Below are 22272 nucleotides of genomic sequence, written 5' to 3' on the forward strand. Positions count from 1 at the left end.
CACGCACACACACACTAATGTCGATGAAAATAAAGCCAGGAATATTATGGGAATGTTAACAACTTCATCATTAAGTGATGCCAAGCAAAACTCTGTAAAACTGACCCAAACCGCTGAGCTATTTCCAACACAATCAGTACAGGAAATTGACTTTTTCAACAACACACCACAGAGGCTAGCGCACCACAGATTTCCCAGAAATGTTCGCTGTTTGACCAGCCTGTTCAACTTAAGGAGCAGATAAGCAGAAGGAAACCTCCCAGTGTGATATTATAAAAATAGCCGCTAAGCAGAAGAATCTTGTCTCATCTTGTTGACTTTCAAATCCAAGAGGAGGATGAAAGATGACACACAGATATTATTGCATGAGTCTTCACATCAGGTTGACACTGCTATGACCAAGCATGAGCATGACTCACACCTATGACTTGACCACCACACAAGGGACGTAACCTTAGATTTAGCCTGATTGTAGTCAGTGATGTGAGGGTAATTTAAGTAATGCAGCTGCATGACGAGCACAAGCTCATCAAATTGAGTTAAAATGATCCTACAAAAGATATCGTCACTGTGAGAAAGTCATCGTTAATGGATCCTGAAACAGAAAATGGCTTTATATAAATTTGAGAGTCCCTTTTGTTCTGAAGTGCTGATGGGTAAAAGTGTGGAAGTTGCAGAGTCATCATGACATTACTTTAGCAAACAGTGGGCAAGCTTTATAATAGTGTTACTTTTTAACTGACAGCTAAGTCAGGAAAAGATGTTTTTTGCCTTGTTTCAACCGCATCTGTGGTCTTCCTCAGAGCGTCATCTGACGTGTGATGACATGTCGTTTTTATCAGGTAACCACGCCCCCCGCCGTCCGATGGTCTCTGGAGGATGGAATCCCAGTTTTGCGAAAGGGTGAAGGGCCCCTCATCCCAGTTCATGGAACTGCTCGCCTGATCTTCCTGATCTCTATGGCCTCGTTAATCCATCGTTTGTATTTGTTAGCCTCGGATGTTATGATCCTCCCCTTGTCCCAGCCCATAATGTGGTTCTTTCTTTTACAGTGTGCCGTGATGGCTGATTTTAAGTTTTCTTTTGTGTTCCTGTGAGTTGTGCAACTGTTTCCTTTTCACATTCAGTCTGATGTTCCTTTTTCTTGTGTTCTATGATCGACCTGTTTCTACAATGTCATATACATCCTCTTGTATACCAGGGATTCCATCCTCCAGAGACCAGCGGACAGCAGGGGGCGTGGCCAGTCTGACAGATTCTGACAGATCTGTCAGACCGGCCAGCTGATAAAAACGACACGTCAGATGACGCTCTGAGGAAGACGGCAGATGCGGTTGAAACATGTCATAATATATGACAAAATGAATATAATCCATCTAGTGTGCAAGTTTGAACAGATAACAGATGACAAACACACAGAAAAGCAGATGTTTTAACTTTCCTACTCAACCTGAGGGCTGCATGGTGGACGAAGAATTACCCCGAGTGGAGTTTTTATATTCAAAAATGTGTCATATTTGCTGCAGTTTTGCCTTAGCATTCTGTTTCACTCCTTAATTAATTCATTAAACCACAGATTTTTGTGCAGAATTCCACTTGCTGTATGTAAGATATTTTCTTCAAATTAATATTTTTTTCTTCAAGATTTTTTTTTTTTTACTTTGAATGTCGACTCATTTGCTAACTTATTTAGCACCATGTGCATTTTAGTGCAGTTTATGCTCATTGTTGCAATGTGTGGGCTTAGGTGTGGCTGTGTATTTGAAAGTTACTAATATCTGGCACTCAGTAGCAGTTATCAAACTAGTCTTTTAGAGGCGGAAACTCAACAAGCATCAAAGCAGTGGAAACACAAACTATGATTTTTGGTTAGAATGTTCAACAAAAATAATCTCAGCGTAAACAGGATGCAGAGATTTATGAGTTGAGATTTTACCCTTGAGCTGCAGTGACAGGCTCTGTGTATAGGTGTCTATATGACTAATCTTTCTCATCTTTACAGCCATTTTTAGCCATTTTCAAACTTTCACAAGGGCACTTTATAGCAGCTGGACGATGCCTTTTCAACACATTGTTCAGATCCAGCAAAGTAAAGGACAATTACACATCAAAATACTTAAATGCAAAGATGTTTTGTGAATTATCTATTGTAAATCTTATGGCTAAGGTCATACTGCTGCTGATGCTAGCGTAGAGAGTCAAGTTGTGGTTAGAGCATTCAACTAATTAACCTGAACATTTGACTGCATTCTCCTCAAATATTAAATTTGTCTTGTGAGCAGTGTGAACAGACAAAATAAATCACATTTAAAGCATATTTAATCAGTGATGTCTGGTTGTAGGGCACTTGCTTGTTGTTTAGGAATAACTCAGGATGTGATCTGTTGCTTTCTGTGACTATACACATCAATAACATGCATGAACGTGACTACAGTAAAGAGATCTTGCCTTCAGTGGCTTTCACCAGCCTCTCCCTCCACCTTAAGGAATTTCATTAAAGACGCTCACTGGTGGCGGATGTTTTACATTATTAATGCAGGTTTGAAAACTTCGCTCACGTGTGACCCAGGTTAAACTGAGGGATAAAACTAAAGTTAAAGCGTTCTGTAGGAAAAAAAAAGAAGCAGACGTCAGACGTTTTGCGTTCTGACACAGGAAATCAGCCGACCACAGATCTTGCAAAAGACGCAGTGTTTCCGGTGTGATGTGTACCGATGCTCGATTGCTTCAAAACAGCAGAGAGGATGCTGCTTCATGCTCCAAAAGCACGTTCAAGATGCACCTAGTTAGATGTAATAAACACTGCTTTACCCAGTAAGTTATAACAAAAAAAATCACAACTTTAAATTAAATGAACCTTGTGTGTTTATATTCACACTCATAACCTGTGAATTTAGCACAACTTGGGCCTCTGAGACAGCATAACATCACTCTTTCCTGATTCTATCCCACCGTTGTGCATACTGAACTATCCTGTGCAGATGGTGGAACCTGCTTCATGTTAAATTAATGATCCCGGGGTGCCACGGAGTAGCCTGGCTGTAAAAGCCCTTACAGCAGGCTTCCCCTGCAAGGCAAATGAGGTGATGGGTTCCTCTATCCATCTTCCTTGGAAGAAAGACAATAACCCAGCGAGGCATCTGATGTCTAAATGAAGTGACTTTCTCTGTGTGTATCTGCGTCTGCGTCCATGTGTGCATGTCTGTGTGTGGTATGAGTCATTAGTGATTCCCAGCGGTCTGTTATAGCAGTGAGAGAATGCACGGTATCTCCTGTGTCTCGCCTCCACTGTACAGGAATCAGGTTTCTGGATCAATGATAGTCACAACCATCTCACACAGAATAGAAAAATGACTTCATGAAACAAATCTTCCCATAACTGTCTTTCTCTGCCTCAGGAAATTTTAAAAAAGCCAGAAAACCAACTCATTACTGTGATTTTTAGAGAAAAGAGAATATCAAGCTGTATTCTCTGTTCAACATAAATTCCGCATTTTCTACACTTTCTGTACATGAACCCTTTTTTGGACTCCTCTCAATTCATAGCTTCAGGAACTTCATTCACTCCAGGGCGAGCCATTAAGAGAGAGAGAGAGAGACACCAGACACCAGTACAGAGCAGCGATAATGGATTACTGATGTTATTATGGTTCAATAAGGCCTCTAAACGACATTCTCTGATCCACTGCCAGAGCCACGGTTCTGTTTTGAGTGTGTGTATGTGTGTATAATGTACATTTATAGCATGTGTTTTATCTTATTACCTCATTACCATTATATCATCACAAATTGGGAACATCCTAAGATGCAATGAAAAAGCAGAAAAGCAGGAAAATCATGTGGTGCGTCTCGTACAAGAACAGTGGAGGATCTTATGACCACTTCAGTCATGTCTTTGCCTTGCTGGCGAATCAATTACATCAATTACGGGGACAACGATTGTCTTTAATTGATCAAGTCATCAATAAATCAATTATTTCTCATGCCATTTAGGAGAACAAACTTGCTTCCATCTGCACAGCAGCAGACACAATACTTGAACTTCAATCTCTCTACATTCTTACTAAGTCATATTTGAGTAATTCTTATGGATTATTAAAAGAGAACTATAATTTTTTAACTTGTTCATACACACATATTTCACATATTTTTGTACGTTTTTAATCCCATTGTGTATGTAATTTCGATTGTAATGATGTGAAATCTCACTACACTAATTTGATTTTGATCACCATATTGGGGAATAAGCAAGACAATGGTTTGATGGCTCTCTCTCTGCAAACACGGAAAGTAAATTGCGAAAAAAGCAGATTATTGGTACCACAAATAGTCCACATGGTCAAAAATAAATTGCAATAAAGTAACAAATGTGCTAAAAACGCGACTAAAAACGGAGGGGGAACCTGACAAGAATACCATCAAGAGTCATCTTAAATCTGTCTGTCCCTTCAGGTTTAAATGTCTAAACTGAACAAAATCCTCCTCCATCTGTTAAGCAGTCAGTTGTTGTTCCCAGCATGCATCTGTGTATTCCTTTGTCAGCCCCCTTCCTATCTGCCACCCACAGAGTCGACAGACAGCAGTGAGTGCATGTGTGTGGCAGCTTCAAAACGACCTGCTTTCCCCTCCAAACACTGCAAGTTTCTAAACAACAGGTGCCCAAACCAGGACTGACTCACTCAGGCACAATTATCCACACACAAAAACACGCATGCATGCCACACACTTCAACAGAAAAATGCTGAAAGATGTGGAAATACTCCAAGACAAATGTATAAGCATATATGTAGGCACTCATTCTCATTTAGTGTTTCCTCTTACCTGGTTGTTGACATAATCCTGAGGATGCGAGACGCCAGCAGAACATGAAAAGGGAAGAGAAACGACAACATACAGTCAGAATAAGAAACTATGCAAACTTTGTATGTCTGTGTGTGGTGAGACGGAAATCTGTGAAGAAAAGTGAGCATGTCACTTAACAAGGACCACAGAATAATGCGTCATAACACAATAATCTCTTGTGTCACTGATGTATTTCTGCCAATTATTTTGTCTCTAGCTCCTCCTGCTCTCCAATCTTGCTCCAATTTAAAACAGACCTAAAGTAATTCTCAGTGTCTCTGAGACTTTTGTTTTTGCCCTCCTTCTCTGGAGCAGTGCTTCCGTAGCACATCAGAGCAGATAGCCTTTCCATAATAAATGCAGTCACAGAATAAAATGTGGCAAGATTCTTGCGATGCTGAAGGCTAGAAATGTAATTTAAAAAAGTGGAACAATCACCAAGAGACTACAGAGGCAGGTAGGGTCGACGGAGGACACTTTAAGCTCTCCATTAAGCCCCTTTGTAACGCCCCAGGGAGCTTTGCATGAGCTGGGAAAAGTGTGTATGTGAGCTAAGTGCTGAAGTTTGTGTGTGTCCCTTTGTGACTGTGTGTGTGTCAAAGCGTGGCTTCTGGTGATTAGTTGAAACTGTAACTGACACACTGTTGGCCCCAGTGATCCTATCAGAGGGAGGGAAACTCAACTTCATACAGAGGACAGACACACTCAGTTTCAATACTTTTCTTACTTTGACTGATCTAGAAAACTTATGCAAAACACTGCTGCAGTAGCAAGACGTCTTCAGAGACGCTGAGCTCATTTCTCTCGACAAAGTTCTGTTTTTATTGTATGAAAAATGTAAGCGACACAATGTTTTAGCTGTTCCTCTTTTCTGTGACACTGACAAAAATGTTCTGTACCAATCTGCAATTGATACAAACTGTCAAAAAGCATATCCAGTGCAACAACTTTTAAATCTTTTTTTAGAATCATATTCTAAATCTTACAGCCCAAGCAAACCTCAGATGAGAGTCAGCAGACTGCAGAAAGCATTACAGAAAATCTAGGAGGATTTTAAAAGAAGCTGAGGAGACTTTCTAACTTATGTCATCTGCCATTGCTCAGACTGAAAGTACTAATTAGTCAGAATGTCGGCAGGATTGGAAAATAACATTTAAAGATCTTTAGATTCTATGATGATTTAAAGACCTTCACTAAACCAATTACTGATTAAACATGTACAGCCTATCCAGCTGTGCATATTCAATAGAAGAAATTTAGAGTAAAGAGTGTAATTTTAGTTTATTAGGTTCCAGCTACTGGCGAAAGAACAATTTATACTTAACATGAAAGTACTAAAAAGGTTTAGCTTTAGCCTTTAGCTAGTAGTAACGGTTTAATTCTTACCGTGTTGTAGCCGGCGGGTTCTTGGCCGTCTGTGATCAGTTCCCGCTCTCCCCTCGGGTTGACCCTCCTAAAGCGCCGCCTGGACCTCCGCTGCGATCCCTCTCTCTGCAGGAAGCTGTCGTCCCCCTCGCTGCCGTTATCCACCTGCAATACACAGTCGACACTTTCCTCAGAGTAGTAGCTTCGATAGGTTTTGCGCCCATAACCCTCAGGTGCACGGGGGCAGCTGGAAGACTGATCCACACAGTCTGAGGATTGAGAGCATGGCTCAGAGCAGCTGCGTTTCAGGAGATCAAACTTTTGGATGTTAGGAGTTGTGTTCAGATTTGTACATTCCACATTCTGGTTGTCAATTTCTGATCCCTGCTTCTTGTAATCCAAGTTTTGCGGTTTAATTTCGGTCAAATTCTGCGAGTCCGAGTTGTGATCCTCGCTTGTGCTCCCTTCAATCTTCTGTGGTTCTGCGTCTTGCTCTGGAACTTCTGAGATCTGGCCCTGCTCTTCTGCTGGCTCCTGGTTGAACATCCAGTTCTTCCAGAGAGCAGAGAGCCGGTGCCAGCGGAGCACACTCATCCGGACTCAAGGACAGGATCAGAACAACACATAAAAGCAGGAAATACCACAAGGGAGGGGAAAAAAACAGCAGGGAAACACTTCGATACAAAAGATGAATAGAAGTGCTACGTCCAAAAACGCTGAAACAAAAATCCTGGGGGATCCCGCGATATTACATCCTCAGGGGGGCAACCATCCAGTATAAAAAAGAAAGAAAAGATCCAAATTAAATGAGCAAACAAACGCGTCGACCACGAGGATGGAAAGACGAGCGCGGCGTCTTCTTTTGTCTTAGATTTGGCGAAAGCTGCCGTCTTCTGAGGGCCAGAGAGTTCAAGAAGGAGTTCAGCTGCTCAACACGTTGCATACTGACAGACTTACTCACATGCTCACCCGCTCGCTCTCCGTCGCCGTCTGACACGCGCACAGAGCATACACTGAGGCCACAGTTTCCTCCAGGAAACCGTAAATACACAAATATCCTCAGCAGGCAGAAAAAAAACAGCACAGCACACAGATTCCGGCCATACAATTCATTCCCCGTAGACTTTTTGTGCTGGTCTCTTGTTGAAGGAGGAATTTGTTTTCTTTCTCCATTGCATAATGTGAAGGAAGTCAATAGGCTCATTATGTCAGTAATGACCAAATTTTAAAAGAATTTTTTTAAAAAATACGTTACCCAATTGCTTTGTCTCGATTTTGCGAAGTTCGGTTTTGCTGTTTTATCTTGCTTTAACTTTTATTTTCTATTATTTTTTGTTGGTTTTGATTTGTTTTTTTGAATTTGAATATCACTTACTAAAAAGGAAATGCTCTTCCAACTAAACATCCCACCTCTAACCCTCCCTGTGCTTTGATAAAACTGTCAAAACTCGACATGAACATCTGATCAATCTAGAAGGATCAGAAATATTGCATTAACTTCTCTTCCTTGTCAAAACCCATCGCCCACAATGCAACTTGACTGCTGACAGCTCGGTTGAAGAGTTGGCTGTTTTATGTAAGTAGTGGCCAATGTAGCCTCAAGCCTCTAACCTCAAGCAGAGATGAGAAAAAGGCTGCAGAAGTGTGCAACATCAAGATCTGACTTCATTTTCTGAATGGTTGTCGTGCTGCAACATGAGGAAACTTAGCAAACTTTGCGCAACTCGCGATGGAGTCAGAGACGGAACTAAAAACAAACCGTAATGTGTCACATCTGCCCATAGTCACTGTAATTTAATTCTTTCCGCAATAGTATCTAAAAGAGAGTAGCATTCTTTGATGTTTCTGCCCCTTCATTTCTCCACTCATCCCTCTTTTGTTATGATATTGTAATATGATATTACATAATATGATATTACATGATATTGAAATATTAAAAAATACCATTTTGAGGTGGTATTATAGTACAAAAGAGGATGTTCTGATGTATCTTTGGATGATTCTGTCACAGATCAGTTTCAGAGCCCTTCTTCCAAAAGACACCATTATCCTCAGAGTCACGGCGTAGTCGAATCTGAGGCAGACAATGCTAATTATTTGCATTGTTAATGAAGCTGAAATTCACTTCTGACTTGGCATTTCATCATACCGTGTTTAGGGATGATTTGGGACTTTTTTTGTCAGCTGCATGTTTCAGCAACACACTCCATCCTTGCCTCTGTCTAGGACACTGATGAGACAATTTGGCACCTTTCAACAAGTGTACCCTATGTTTCTGTCTCCTGCTCACACTGATTTGTTGCTCGGCGTTCCAGTTTGTCAAGCTTTCTGTCAGCATGTCTGCCTGTATGAGAAGCCATGAGAAGAATGAAATTACCAGGATTCATGTGCTGTGTTTGATCGTTTTTGAGCTCCATCATTCTGCCACTCCTCTCTATATCTCTTTGTATGACTTATCTCTACCTTCTTGCCCTTTATCCTTATCATGTTTCCTTTCTGGATGTTTGTAATTCTTCTGTCAATTTTTTTGAGGTATAATATTGCAAAGACTGGGGCCAAACCCTGCCTGGCAACAGTGCTTTTTCTGTCCAAGGATCAATGCTACCGAATCAAAAGCACAATGTCTCTTAAAATTCTGTCCTGTGCAGCAGCAAATCCAAGCAGTAAATGGCAATAAAATCTACCACTGTTTACGATATAAGCAAAGAAGAACTACCCTAAGTAAAGTCTCAGATCATTCTTATGAAAAATGATGGGTTAAATGTAGAAAAACATTTATGTACACCTTTATTCCTGTTCACATCATGTGGTAAGAAATGTGTGTGAACTGGTAAAAAAAGGTAACACTTTAAATGCATTTTTTTTGAAGAGTTAAGTGTACCAGTGCAAGCAGTGTAAAGGTTAGAGTAAAGCTCTGTTAAATAATGTGTATATCAAAGCTGAAGCTGAAGGTTTAAGAGACGCAAAATTGTGTTGTTAGAAATGTGCGAAGGAGAGACGCTGGGTGTATTGGCTGAAGGATGCTGAACAGGAAAAAAAAGGGCACAAAGGAGGAGAAGAACGTTATCGAATTTCGTTATTCATTCATGTATGTGGAAATTTTTTTTGAAGGATGTGAAATACCTTAAAGTTTTCCTTCATCTTTCAACTTTTTAACTCCCTTGAACCTACAATGTGTTGATGTGTTGAGTGTGGGATAAAAAGATGTCACAATGTATAAACACCACAAACAGTGCTGCTGTAAGTGACCATTGTGAGTTCAGTCATATGTATTCACAGGCATGTTAGATATACAGACTTGTGACTGACCACAAAGACTGATCGAGAGATGTGACAACTGTGTTTGTGCTGAGAGAAAAGTAGAGGACGAACGACCACAGAAGACTGCGCTTTCTGCCTCCCTGTATTCCCAAATGTAACACGCAATAAACCTAAGAACTATGGAAAGACCCGAATTATATTTCTCTAAGGTAAACATCACGAAGCAGACTGAGGTAAGACAATGTCACACATCAATCAGAAAACAGCTTTAAAATAAACCATGAGAGAGAAGACGTGCCCGCAGAATTCTAACGGAGCTCAATAGCTGCTGGGTTTAAACAGACAGAGGAACAAGCTTGGAGTTCTGCTGTAATATACAGACTAACTACTGCACTGTGGGTAGTTAAGAGGTGATTGACTCCGAAACAACTGCACAAAGGATAGTTCAGCGATAAAATACCAAATAACAGTTGTAAAAGAGGCCGGTATTGGTATCGATGTGTCCCTTCTCAAAATGTCATCTTGCTTCGTTTTAATGGGCCTCATGAGACAGAGAGCCTGAAGGTAATACACAAGAAACTCTAGGGGGGGAAGGTTAGAAATGCACCACAAGCTCATGTTGACTCTCTGACCATATAACTATCTTTTTGTCTCACTGTGCACGTGTCTCTTTGGCGGCTTGACCGAATATAACCCCGATTCATCCCATGACCAGTTATGTTTCTGACAATCACTGCTATGAAATTACCGTATTTCCTGTTTCCGCTGTGCATTTAAATATGTGCATGATGAACGTCATGTCTCAGTTTACATTCCTATCTGTTTATCTGGTGCTTTCCCACTTCCAGCATGCATCAGCTAACTTTTTTCGCTCTATTCAGTCATTCATTCCTTCATTACCTCCTTCTTCCCCCTGTTTGCTTCCTTTCAATTCCCTCCATTCCCACCACACACGCAATTAAAAAGCAGCCCCGCCCTGTCAGTCTGTGAATGTCACTCCTGTCCGTCCTGTGACCAGAGTCATGACGAAAGCCACAGATTACATTCCCTCTACTATTCCCATGGCCCTAATTAGCTGATTGGCTGCAGTGCAGTGTGAATAAAGCACGGTCCCTGTGCTCTTATGCATTTATCCAGGAGTGTGTATGTGCACGCGAGGTCGTGTGTATTTGCGTTGGCGTTATTCAGGAATTCCTCCAGTGTTTTTGCTGAAGACATCACTGATAATAAGCACTCACTTCTGTGGTGCTTTTGCACAGTGCTTCCCAGAAATCACTAGTCAGCCACTGTGGCCACTACCATGGTCTCCATTTCCTCAGTTTGTCAAAAAAAGAAATAAATAAAAACACTGCCACTGTTTTCTTTGTCTGTCCCTCTCGTCAGTCAAACTCGCTTTCCAGTTTTTCTACATTTTATTCCAAACAAGTCGCTACTGCCTGAAATCTAACACGGATCAATTACTGCACTGTGTGTCAAAAAAGCTTTTCTAAGAAAGACACATCTGACAGAAAATCTAAGACACTTCAATCACTGGGTATAGGCTGAATGGTGACTACATTATCTACCTTGCAAAAAATGGGATTTTGTCTTAACTCGACAGGTTGCAGATAAAATACTTGACAGCCATCTGCTTGCACGAGGCACTCATATAGAAAAAAACAGCACTTTATTCACAGTGAATCCACTCCTTAGCTTTCAAAAGGTAGAACACAAATAGAACCATGTGAGACTCCTGATATGAAATTAGCAACTACACAACTCAAACCTTATTTTTTCTAAACTCGACTGCCGTGAAATCATCTGAATCTCAAAACCCACCAGTTGGTGTGATAGGCATGAAAAATAAACTTGTTATTCTGTGCAAAACAGTTCTGTGCTTTGTGAGGGATCAGTTAAGTTTATCTTATCTCTTATCTGATCTTTAGTGAACCATGAGTGACTCAGTTACAACCAACAGTCATGTGACAAAAATTCAGGGACTTTTCAGCTGACCTGAGCCAAACTGCAGGCTGTTGTTTACACAGAGCAGATAGAAGAAAATATCTTTAGTATGTAGAGTCCCTATTTTTATAATATTGGAAACACCTGTGGGCAGCTGGTAAAATGTTGGACATACCGATTCCAGGTTATTTTTGGAATGTAAATAATCAAAGACATTAGCTTTTTCTTTTTTATTTTTATGACATTTCAACTTTGTAATATTGCACAAACTGCATTTATTTCTCTGTATGTCTAGCCATGTTAGTGCTTTTCCATAGAGTGGCAGGACTTTATATTGCAGAGAGAAATGAGTCTACAGTGAAGAAAAATGTGTCAGGAGCAAAAAAAAACTGAAACTACTTGGGGTTCAGAGGGTTAATCGAGCATCTGCTGATCAATTGATTACAAAACAATGTCTGTTACAATTCTATATGCCTCAGAGTAAAGTCATATAAAATAAAGAAATGGAAAGTCCATTCTGCTTTTGAAAGCAGAATCTGTTGGAAATGTACCAGACAATCATTCACAGCTACAAACTGTATCAGAGATGCAGCTACGCTTTGGTCTTTGTCAACTCTCGTCTTTAACCAATGTTTTTATGTGTTACAAAGTTTAAATTCACATTCCTCCTTAAGAGGTCTGTGTAGAACAACAACAAAGGAAAGTCTAATGGGGAGCAGCCCCAACCCAGTGTACTTTACTTTGTTGTTGACTTCCTATTAGTCTAAAACTACAAAGACCCACCCTGGCCCGCAGTGCTACGCTGCAGCTTGTAGAAACATTACAAACCACTAAAGGTGGACGAGACGAGGATATACTTGGATATTAACAATATCCTCTGTACAATCTCATTTCCTAGTTCCCAGACAAAAATGCAAAAAAAAACTCGGCATATGTGAAGACGCAGAAAAACACCTCATGTTCTCCTTGAGGTTCTGATTAGCTGATTCATTGACCCTCACTCTTACACACACATACAGTGGTTTTATTTAAATGGTTTAATGCAAACCACTTTTATTCCCTCAGCTACAAACTCATCTTCTCTTATTCAAACTGCCTTTATCTTTTGCTCCCCAGGAAACTGAGACAACTGAACTTGTTGGGTCTTTGCCCAGCATCTCACTTTAAAGCAGTCATACCTGGAGGATCGACAGTACCACTTCTTTTCCTCCAGCAATAGCCTCTGAATGGACCCACTGGGGTAGTTCAGGATTAAGTGCCTTGCTGACTATTATAATACCTTTTCATTGCGGGAAATTTACAGGAAAGTTATGGTTTTATGTCCCTGGAACTGTTGGGATGGAGTCTTCAGCCTTGAATGTTGCTGACTGGAGCAACAAAAGTCTCAAGGCTGCTACAGCTTCATAATGGTATTTATTCACACAGTAAGCGAGCACTGAAATGTCTCGTCATGAGACAGCAGTTTGAGGAGATAAAGAGAAACACTGGGTAAATCGGCGAAAGGGCAACTCGGAAAGTAAAAACACGACTCTGTGCCACAGTTGTTGCTTTGTTAGCAATCTCATTTTTCCATCAGACCTCTTTACATGTGCTAGTTATGCAATGAGCACAAGGGATTTTTAGTTCTTGAGTTCAGTTGCTGCAGATCTTTGTTTGCTCTATCTGATTTAAAAGGACCACTGTTTGATAAGGTGACAGTGTTCACTTTTCCTCATCTGTGTTCTGCTCTGAACATTCCTTCTTTTACCTGTAGGCTACTAATGCCCCGTTATCTAACTGGTAACTCACCACACACCTCTTCCTTCCTTTCTTCCTTCCTTCCTTTCTTTAAAGTCAACAAGGAATGCACACAAACAAACACAGTGTCCAACTGGATGCATTTCTGTAGAATATATGGATGAGCATCATCAGGAATCATCATTTTTAATAGCATGGCTCATGCTAATATTGAAGGATTGTTACACGTTTTTGGAATGCGCTTTTGCTGTCTTGCATAGAGTTACATGAAAAGCTTAATATCACTCTCTCTCACTTCTATGTGCTGGCCAAATTAGCTTAGCACAAATACTAGAAACAGACTGAAACAGGTTGCACGGTCCTATCACCTACCAGCTCACAAGGTTGTATCTAACCCTGATGTGGAAAAACACCAGTGGCAGTTGAGAGTGACAGACTATTTCTTAGTCAGGAACTGTAACTTCTCACAGTTTCCATTGCTAAGAAATAGTATCAAATAAAACCAGAACATGCTGCTCTTGCACTATAGTGTAAAAGCATATTTCCAAAATCTCAACTTTGTGCTTAAAATCTTTGACTGTTTAAAAAGTTTTTTCACTGAGAGATACTGATTTTATTCCTGTCAGCTTTAGTGGAAGCGTGACTCCTGTAAGCCACGGGGTTTTATACTGCCTGCAGCACTAAATATAACTACTTTCATTAGGAAGAAAACAGATGTTCATTTCCATGAAAATCTCACTTCAATTTTTAGTAAACAGTGTGACAGTCTGTCTACAGGTGATAAGGTTTTGTCACTTTTCCACAGGCTACAGCAATGACACTTATGTAATTCCATGCAGTCATAGCAACAGAAACCTTAGATAAGTGTTCCCAAAAAAAACTACTGAAAAAACTTCTCAAAATAAGCCAGTTGTTTGACTTCACTGTTAAAACACAAGGTCAGAAGTGGTCAAGGTGTTTCCTTTATTTCCTCTTTACAAAAGCATCAGTGGAACTGGTGCTACCTGCCGCTTTCTAGTGTGTAAAACTTTAGAGCTGATCCTATCTCATCCCATCTGATTCTTCTAGTCCCTCTGACTCAGAGGCTGAAGAGGATGAAGACAGCAGAGCAGGAAGGACTTTCAGGGAGGAAATGATGAGGGAGACACAGATTTGTAAGCACTGCAACCTTGTGGAGGCAAACAAAAACACACAGCGTTTCTCATATGCAAACCATTGTCATGAACTTGGTTTGAACTTTACAGATATCAAGGATGTTGTGGTTTGTGAAAACTACACTAAAAGCTACTAGTAATATAATAAATTTGAGAAATAAACAAAGAAACTACCAGTAGATTAAGTGAAGTTCGGCAAGCAAGATCTATAGTAGCTCTGCCCCAATAGAATACACATTTTGATTTTCCAGAAGAAATTGCTGCTATAAATCTGTGACAATGTGTAGTGAACTGAATATAAGACTACATTCCTTTTTCAACAACACTTTTCGATAGTACAAAGCACCACGACTGTCTATTAACTTCAGAAATCCCTTTTGCAAACATCCATCAGAAGTTAAATCAGGTGGAATCCATTTATTTTATTACTTTCTACCGACTTCAAGCCGTAACAGACTGGCTGTGATGAGGTGAGAAAGCAAACTGGGTATGAACCATCAAGCTCTCACATTATTTTGTAGCACAGTTCATGTACATAACGGTGTACAGCACTATGGATGCCTTCAGCAGAGGCTGGAAATGTGCACTATTATTCTCACAGTTAAATAATATTGCATCTTCTCCATCTCAGGGGTGTCCGGCTTTGCATGATGCCCTCATGTGGGGCCTCGTACAACATGTAGGAACCTCAGCTTTACTATTTTTAACCAGGCTCTTGCAGCGTTACTCTTCCCATTCAGAAAGAAAATTAGATGTTGGGATTAAGCAACAATACAGTCCTTGAATATGACAGAATGGTCACCTTTCAAATGTACTTTACATTAAAAAATATATGTATTGTGTATTATACATTCAATTCCAGGTTGAATGTAGCTAAAAGAAGTAACTTTTATGTTGAAGCTAAATGGTTTGGCAGAAAATTCAGACTCATGACCCCCTCTTTCTCTATGCATACTGCACAGAAAAAGAAAGGGTAGGGCGCAGAGAGGAAGAACAGAGATGGGGTTAGACGAAGAGGAAGCGAGATGAAAGAAAGGGAGAAGAGTACAGAGGAAAACAAGGTGAAACAGACATCAAATACACACGGAAAAGCAGGAATAATATCAAAGACCAGAGATGGGAGTGGTGGGAGGATAAAAGGGAGGCGCTTGGGCGAGAGACAAAGACGTACAGAGTGCAATTCTGAGAGAGAGGCAGCGTCTCTACTCACCACAATCATTTCTGATGGCTCCAAAGTGATGCATTCACAGCCTCGTCTGCCCCCAAGCTGCTTGCCAAAACTGTAGACAGACACACAAAGCAAGTGTTAAAACAGAAATAAACCCAAGGCAGAGAGGAGGCATGCAATGACAGCAGAGACGGATGCATTCAGTCACATTTGCCCACCTGCAGATGAACATCTACATTAGCAGGGAATGAATTACAACAATCATCCAAGTCATTAGGATGGCCAAAGAGTAAGTGTAACACGATCGTGAGGATGTAAACACAATGTAGACGGATTTAAACTAAAGGAGAAGTACCATCTGTGTAGAGTGAAGAGTACTAAAAATATCTGCATACTACTAATGGAAGCTTTAACAATTTAAGAATTTGGGAAAGACTTTCATGTTTTTGCCAGTTTTTTTTAAACATAACTTGGAGCAGTTAACCCTCATGTCATACTGCAGGTCAAAACTGACCTGGTTTAAAGTTTGAAAATGTGGAAAGAAAGAAATATTTTCACAGTGAAACTTCTGATGTCCACATTTTCAACATTTTTGGGAAATCTTTGAACATTTTTTGGTGGAAAAAGGAAATGTTAAAAATGTTTCTTTGAGAACATTCACAAAAAAAATCAACCAAAATCCTGCAAATTTCACTGGATTTTGGTTGATTTTTTTGTGAATGTTCTTAAAGAAGATATTAGAAGTTTTACTGATATATATGTAATCACTTCAGACATTTTTAGGATTTTTTGGAAGGTTTTTACTCATTTTTTGAAAATATTTACAAGAATTTTCTTGCCAAATATGGGGGATTTATTTATTTATTTTTTTTTTAAAATAAAACTTTTGAGGGAAATTGTTCAGGAATTATTGGAATTTTTTTCCTGAAGGTTTTGCAAATTTTCAGAAATTTGGGGAATTTTTTTTGCTGAATTTTTGGATTTTTTTCAGACAAGGAAACAATATTTTTTAGTGCCCGTAAATGAGGACAACAGGAAGGTTTTTAACAACTATACAAAAGCAAATTTGTGTTCTTTTCTGATTTTATATCAATTCACTACAGGATCCGATATTCAGGGGGCACACATAAGCAACAAATCTAATATATATACACCATAAAAAGTGGTTCTGATAAAAAAAAGTTTAAAAAAAAAAGAATGTGCAGCTTACACATACTTGAGTCCAGATGTACTCAAAGTTTACAACAGACAACTGAAGGCAGCATGAGGTGAACAGTGACATATACAAGGAGCGATGGACTTTTGGTTTACGTTTTTGCCTTTTCTCCTGATTGTGTTATTATTTTGGCGTGTTATATATGTTAAGAAAATCTAAATCAAACACATGAATGCCCCCTAATTTTTAACTATTTATTCATGATGAATTCTATTATTCTTTTCAACTCATCACCTTATCACGGTAAAGCTATTTTCACTTTGTTCTGCACGGTGAAGCACTTTGTAATGTCTGTTTCAGTACGAGCTCTGAAATAAATCATTGATAATCAGTCATGTTAAATAATAATCACGGCAATATCACTGCAGAGTTTCATATATAAATAGCCGCAGCAGTGTGTAATTTCCATGAGTTATGAATGTTGCTCAGTGATTGAGATTTATATTACAGAATTAGGCGTGAATACAAGCAGCTTTACAAATCTGTTGAAATGTATATGCGTATTTCTTTTTATCTGGTCATAAATCAACACTGAGCTTTATAAATCTGGGTCAAAACACCACATGATAACTGAAAACTCCAGTTCAGTTCCAACTGAAGTATGTCAACAGCAACAACTCCTATAAAAATCTATTTGGAAAATAACTTATTAAAAGCCGAAATTTGGCCTTAAAGCGGCTTTACTTTTCATAGCAGGTGTAAACACATTTCTAAGGTGCCCTTGAGAGGTTGGAGTTCAATTTTTAAAGCAGCTTTAGCAATTTAACACACTGTTATCTTTATAAACACACAGTCCATCAGTTCTAGTTAGAAGAGTACATGTAAGTTTTCACCAGACATCTAAAAGTGTCTGATAGATGGTTTTATTGGTATTAAAGCAGTAAAGTTTCATATCAGGGGTTTATGGCGAAAGAAATGAGAATATAGGTCAATAAGCCTTCATGGTTCCCAACACAATCAGTGCTAAACCAACTTCCATCAGTATAAAAACTAAATCCGTCGACGGATTTGTTGGGATCATTTAGCACAACATGTAACAATGATGTATGATAATATAATATAGAGGGAATGTTTGCAGCATATCATGAGTTTTCCTCCATAGAAGAACTTTTGCCAGCAGAGATTATAGACAAATGATAAGAACTGACATTAAATGACCAATTCAATTCGATTTAGCCACTTTTTACTCAAGCATAATGGACATATTTGTTGATCAAATGGGGGAGAAATAACAGGAAAAATGCCTGGACTTCTGTCAAATAAGATAACACGGACTAAATGCCTGAACGCTACGTTATATTTACACACTGAACTGAAGTTCTAAATTGTAAGTTGCCACATGCAAAAGAATTATTTCTGACTGGCCATCAACAGAATAGAACCACTGTGTTATCAGTAAGCAGTTTTTGCACAACACAAATCTATCTGGAGGCCTCACAGATGGGTTATTACGTCCACTGACGAGCAGGAGGAGAGCAGCTGATGTTGGGGTGAGAGCATGTGGGCGAGTCCTTTCTTTTCTCGTCACATGGTGATGACGTATTAGCTCACTCTGTGGATAATTTGTGTGACGGTAAAAAAAAGAAAAACTACATAAAAACAATGTTCGGCTTTGACATTGCAATATTTTCAAAGCCGTTTACAGCTCAAGTGCAGCTGATGCAACTTTCAGAAATGCTAGAATTTCAGGAAGTCAAAACTCAAGCTGACCAGAAAGAAAACCTTGAGTGGGGTGGCAATTATTTTCATTATAACTTAAAGGTGAATGTCTGTGATTTCTGGAGTTTTGCTTTAAATGACCCTTCCTTTTTCTCCTGTCCTACTATACAGAAGGTCCTTGAAGGGTTCCCTGATGTCCTTGATTTGGATGAAAAAAACAAAACAAGCGAGCAACGATTTCACTGGTCAACATCATACCTGAAATTCTTGGTTGGGAACTTTTGACAGGGTTGTTTTACAAAGGCCTGAGAGCAAAAGCACAAATCTAAGAGCAGAAGTTTCACAAGCAATCAGAAGCAGTCTTGAGCTCGAGGAGATGCACTCAAACTGAAGCACAGGACATCCATGCCAGCAACAGAACATCTGAGTGGAGACAAACTGTTCTGTTTTATGTTTTATATTTAAGCTAGCAAAATCATCTGGATCATTCAAAGCATAATTTTTAGTCCTGCAGATGCAACATTTCTATGTGCGATATTTTGTCTTTTGGCATATGACAAGTGTCTTCTGGAATAGGGCTCAAAATGCATTGACATGAGTACTTTCACTGGTTTTACTTAAATTCATTAAAACAAATGTCTTTTCCCCAGAATCAGTGAGTAACTGCTGTGTCAAGATGTTCTTTTTGGCTGCAGTCATTGGTCAGCTGCAGTTGCCGCTACAGTTTTAGACAGGTGCAGCTGAGAAATCTGTAAAAGTTTCCAAAGACAGATGGAGAAATCACAGCAGCAAAGCACAAACACCTGAAGAGACACATACGTGGGCTGCTTGCGTCCCACGGTGCTCACAAATACAGGATTTTAAAACAGCTGAAATCCCAAACAAGCTCTTCTCATGTACATATATTTCTGTGATGACGGAACAAGTATGAAATACTGAAATCGCTGCTCTACACTGCTAAAGTCCTGATTTTATAACCTGGTAAAGTCATCATAACATAATTAAAGACAAGAGCTGTGCATAGAAACTGCTAGTTATTTTCATTTAATTCTAAGTTGCACAACAATTGCTTTAGCTGGTTTTTGCTTCCTCATTTTTGTTGAGGGGCCCGATACAAGCATGGATTTCTTGTTGAATTTGAACACTTTAATTTTTATATTTTTTTTTGTTTGTTTTTATCATTTTGAGAGTTTCTAGTTTAACCCAACAGTTTCTAACTTTAATATGCAACTGTATTGCACCTTAAAATAACATACACTTCATCAAAATGAAATGACCTTAAATTAAATGATGTTTTTGCTTTTATTGCGGTTTAGATTAATCATCTGATCTGTAAAATAGTCAACAGATTAATCAATAGCAAAACAGTTGCAAGTGAACAACCCTGGTCTGGGATCACATCAAGAGAAAGAAGGATGTGCCAAATGTCAAAGTCACATCTGAGTATTTTTAATGTATTTGAACGCTGAGCCCTTTCTTGACACATCCTTGAAGAAAAAAACCCTCCCACTGTGAGCGCCTGTGTTAATGCATACAGCAATTATGCACGTCTCTGTGTTTTCCCGTGTACATGTCTGAGTGTGTGAGAGATCCCCCCCCCCGCCACCTTCGTCTGAACAGCTCAATCAGTGTGTGCGGTGAACCCTGAGAACAGATCGGGGCTGTAAACATGTCTTGTTCCCTTTGGAGTGCCGAAAGTGGCGACTCAGCAGTGCTACAGGCCGGAGGTGGAGGAGGAGGAGGAGGAGGAGGAGGAAGAGGTGGGGGGGCGGCTGGTTTTAATCATGGAAGCGTGCTGAGCTGGGAGAGAGCCAACTTTCACTCTCACATCTCGTCTCTGATTAGGTTCTCACACCGACTCTCACACGGTCGCATCCCTTTGGTTTACAGGCTTTTTGCTCTCCTTCATCATTCCTCTCCTCCCTCCTTTTTCCCTTCACCTCCCCATCCACCCACGTCAACATCCTTCCCTTTTCCCTGTTGTTTTATCCATATTATGCCACCTCTAAATATTTCCTTCCCTTAAAGCTCTTTTTGTTGCCCCCCGCTCCTCCACTTTTAACCTCCTTCTCTCTCCCACTCACTTCAATCACTTTAATTTATTCATCTTCTCCTTCCTGTTTTCCTTCCTTTTCCTATGTCCAGTCCAATGCCTATTTTATTTTCTGCTTTGCTGGTTTTTTTTTTTGCCCGTCACTCCTCGTCTCATTCTGCATTCCCTTTCATCCTTTCTTTCTCTCTCTGCTTTCGGTGGGTCAAAAAAAAAGAGAAGAAGCAAACTTTCATCTCATCACTTCCTTAATCACAGCTTCACACTGGCACAGACAATACTCAACATCAGCCTCAGATGAAAGTCTGTCTTCATAATGTGTTCTAATGATAGAAACTGTGATGAAAGTCCTCGTTTTCACATGGTTCTGAATTGGATGAGCTGTTTTTTCTACTGACAGGCAGGTTTTCCACAATATGCTAAAAGCAAAGGGTTGTGACGAGGATGTGAAATCAAAGCCTTGGTGTGTCACATTGAAGGACGAATAAATCTATAGCTGCTGGAGTTGGAGAAAGGTGCCACTGGAATGAGACATTCTGGCTGGAAATCTCTCATATTGTAGCTGCACTAGGCCCAAATTGGCTGTACGTGGATTTATTTGACACTTTACCGCCACATGCACTCAGAAACATTGTGTGTCGACATGTTCAGATTCAAGATTCCCCCGAATGAGGTGAAAGATCTCTGCTGATACAGCCTTCCTGCTTCTTTTTTTTTGCAACACAATTAAGGCTAAAAGGATTATATCAGGGTTTTTGTGCAGGAAACTAAATTATTCACTAAACCTACAAAATATTAGATACTTCATAAAGTTCCATAAAGTGCACTAGTCAGGTGAATCCAGGGACAGTAAAGCCATTATCCTTTATATTGATTTTTCCCATTTTAATACCTTTTACAGCCTTGACAGAGAAGAGCATAAGTTTGGGGTGGAGGGGACTTTAAACTTCAAATGAAGCTAGGATTTCATCAACATTCCTGTCTTTAACTTGTTTATTGCATTGTTTTTAATTGTAGGAGGATCTAGTAAACTTCCTTGGCCATCTCTTGGGAAATTTAGCCTTTTCTTGCCTCCCTACATTGAGGTCAGATGCCAGTGTCAGCTGCAGAAAGCATTCCTACAGCTGCGAGGGGCTCACCGTCGTCTGTCACTTCGCTGAGACAGACGATTGCCAACACATGGGTTTTAACACCAAGTCGACCAAGATTCACATTCTTAAAATTGTTTTAAACCACACAAATTTAGTGGTATGTGGTTATGCAGGTATTTGCAAAGGTGTGATGTTTCTATAAAGATCTCTTGTAGTAAAGTCAAGTTTTTTATGAGCATTTGGTTGTTTTTTAAAGGCTAGAAGACAAATCATAAGTGAAACAAGCAGTCAAAGTGATAGCTAAGCATGAATTACTCCAATACTAGAACTTGCCATTGTGCATCATAGTAGTTTTATAGTGTTTGCGCAGAGTCGTAGGTGAGCTGGTGTGCTTGAGCTGCCATGAGTGCAAAGTGAGGCAGAGACTATGTAGAGCTGTCTGTCTAGAGGACGTTATATCCAAGCTATTTTAATACACGGACTGCACTGCAAAGCATGAACATTTTACTACTATTTCAACTCAAATTTGTGGAAAAATTGCCTCTTCTTTCCCCATCTTTTCCCTATTTTGTTAAAATAGAGTTAACGCCAAGTAAAATAACAGTTATAAGAAGTATTCATCTACTTGCTAAATGTAAAAAAGGAGGAGAAAACAATAAATAATGACCACATGAACAATCAGTATTTTACAAAATAACTGTAAAATTGTCAGATTTTTGTTTTTGTTGTATTTAAATCTCCTAAAAATATTTTTTCTTCAGATATTTGCAATTTCGTTCCTGCTTAAA

General features: G+C 39.6%; 1 protein-coding gene across 6 annotated transcripts in view; it reads right to left on the reverse strand.

Moving 5' to 3' along the window:
* rapgef6 (Rap guanine nucleotide exchange factor (GEF) 6) overlaps nt 1–22272 on the reverse strand; it is a 167235-nt gene that overhangs the window by 91318 nt on the left and 53645 nt on the right. For 2 of the 6 annotated variants that reach the window (XM_055017168.1, XM_023292694.3), the window contains 3 exons: nt 15511–15580; nt 6229–6372; nt 4822–4839 (listed from right to left, as the gene is read on the reverse strand). In XM_055017168.1, coding sequence (XP_054873143.1) covers nt 4822–4839; nt 6229–6372; nt 15511–15580 — 232 coding nt within the window. Of the gene's footprint in view, nt 1–4821; nt 4840–6228; nt 7177–15510; nt 15581–22272 lie in introns of those variants that run through there. The other 4 variants (XM_055017165.1, XM_055017166.1, XM_055017167.1 and 1 more) reach the window with 3 other exon arrangements.

The sequence above is a fragment of the Amphiprion ocellaris genome, chromosome 14 (genome assembly GCF_022539595.1).
Source record: "Amphiprion ocellaris isolate individual 3 ecotype Okinawa chromosome 14, ASM2253959v1, whole genome shotgun sequence".
NCBI lineage: Eukaryota > Metazoa > Chordata > Actinopteri > Pomacentridae > Amphiprion > Amphiprion ocellaris.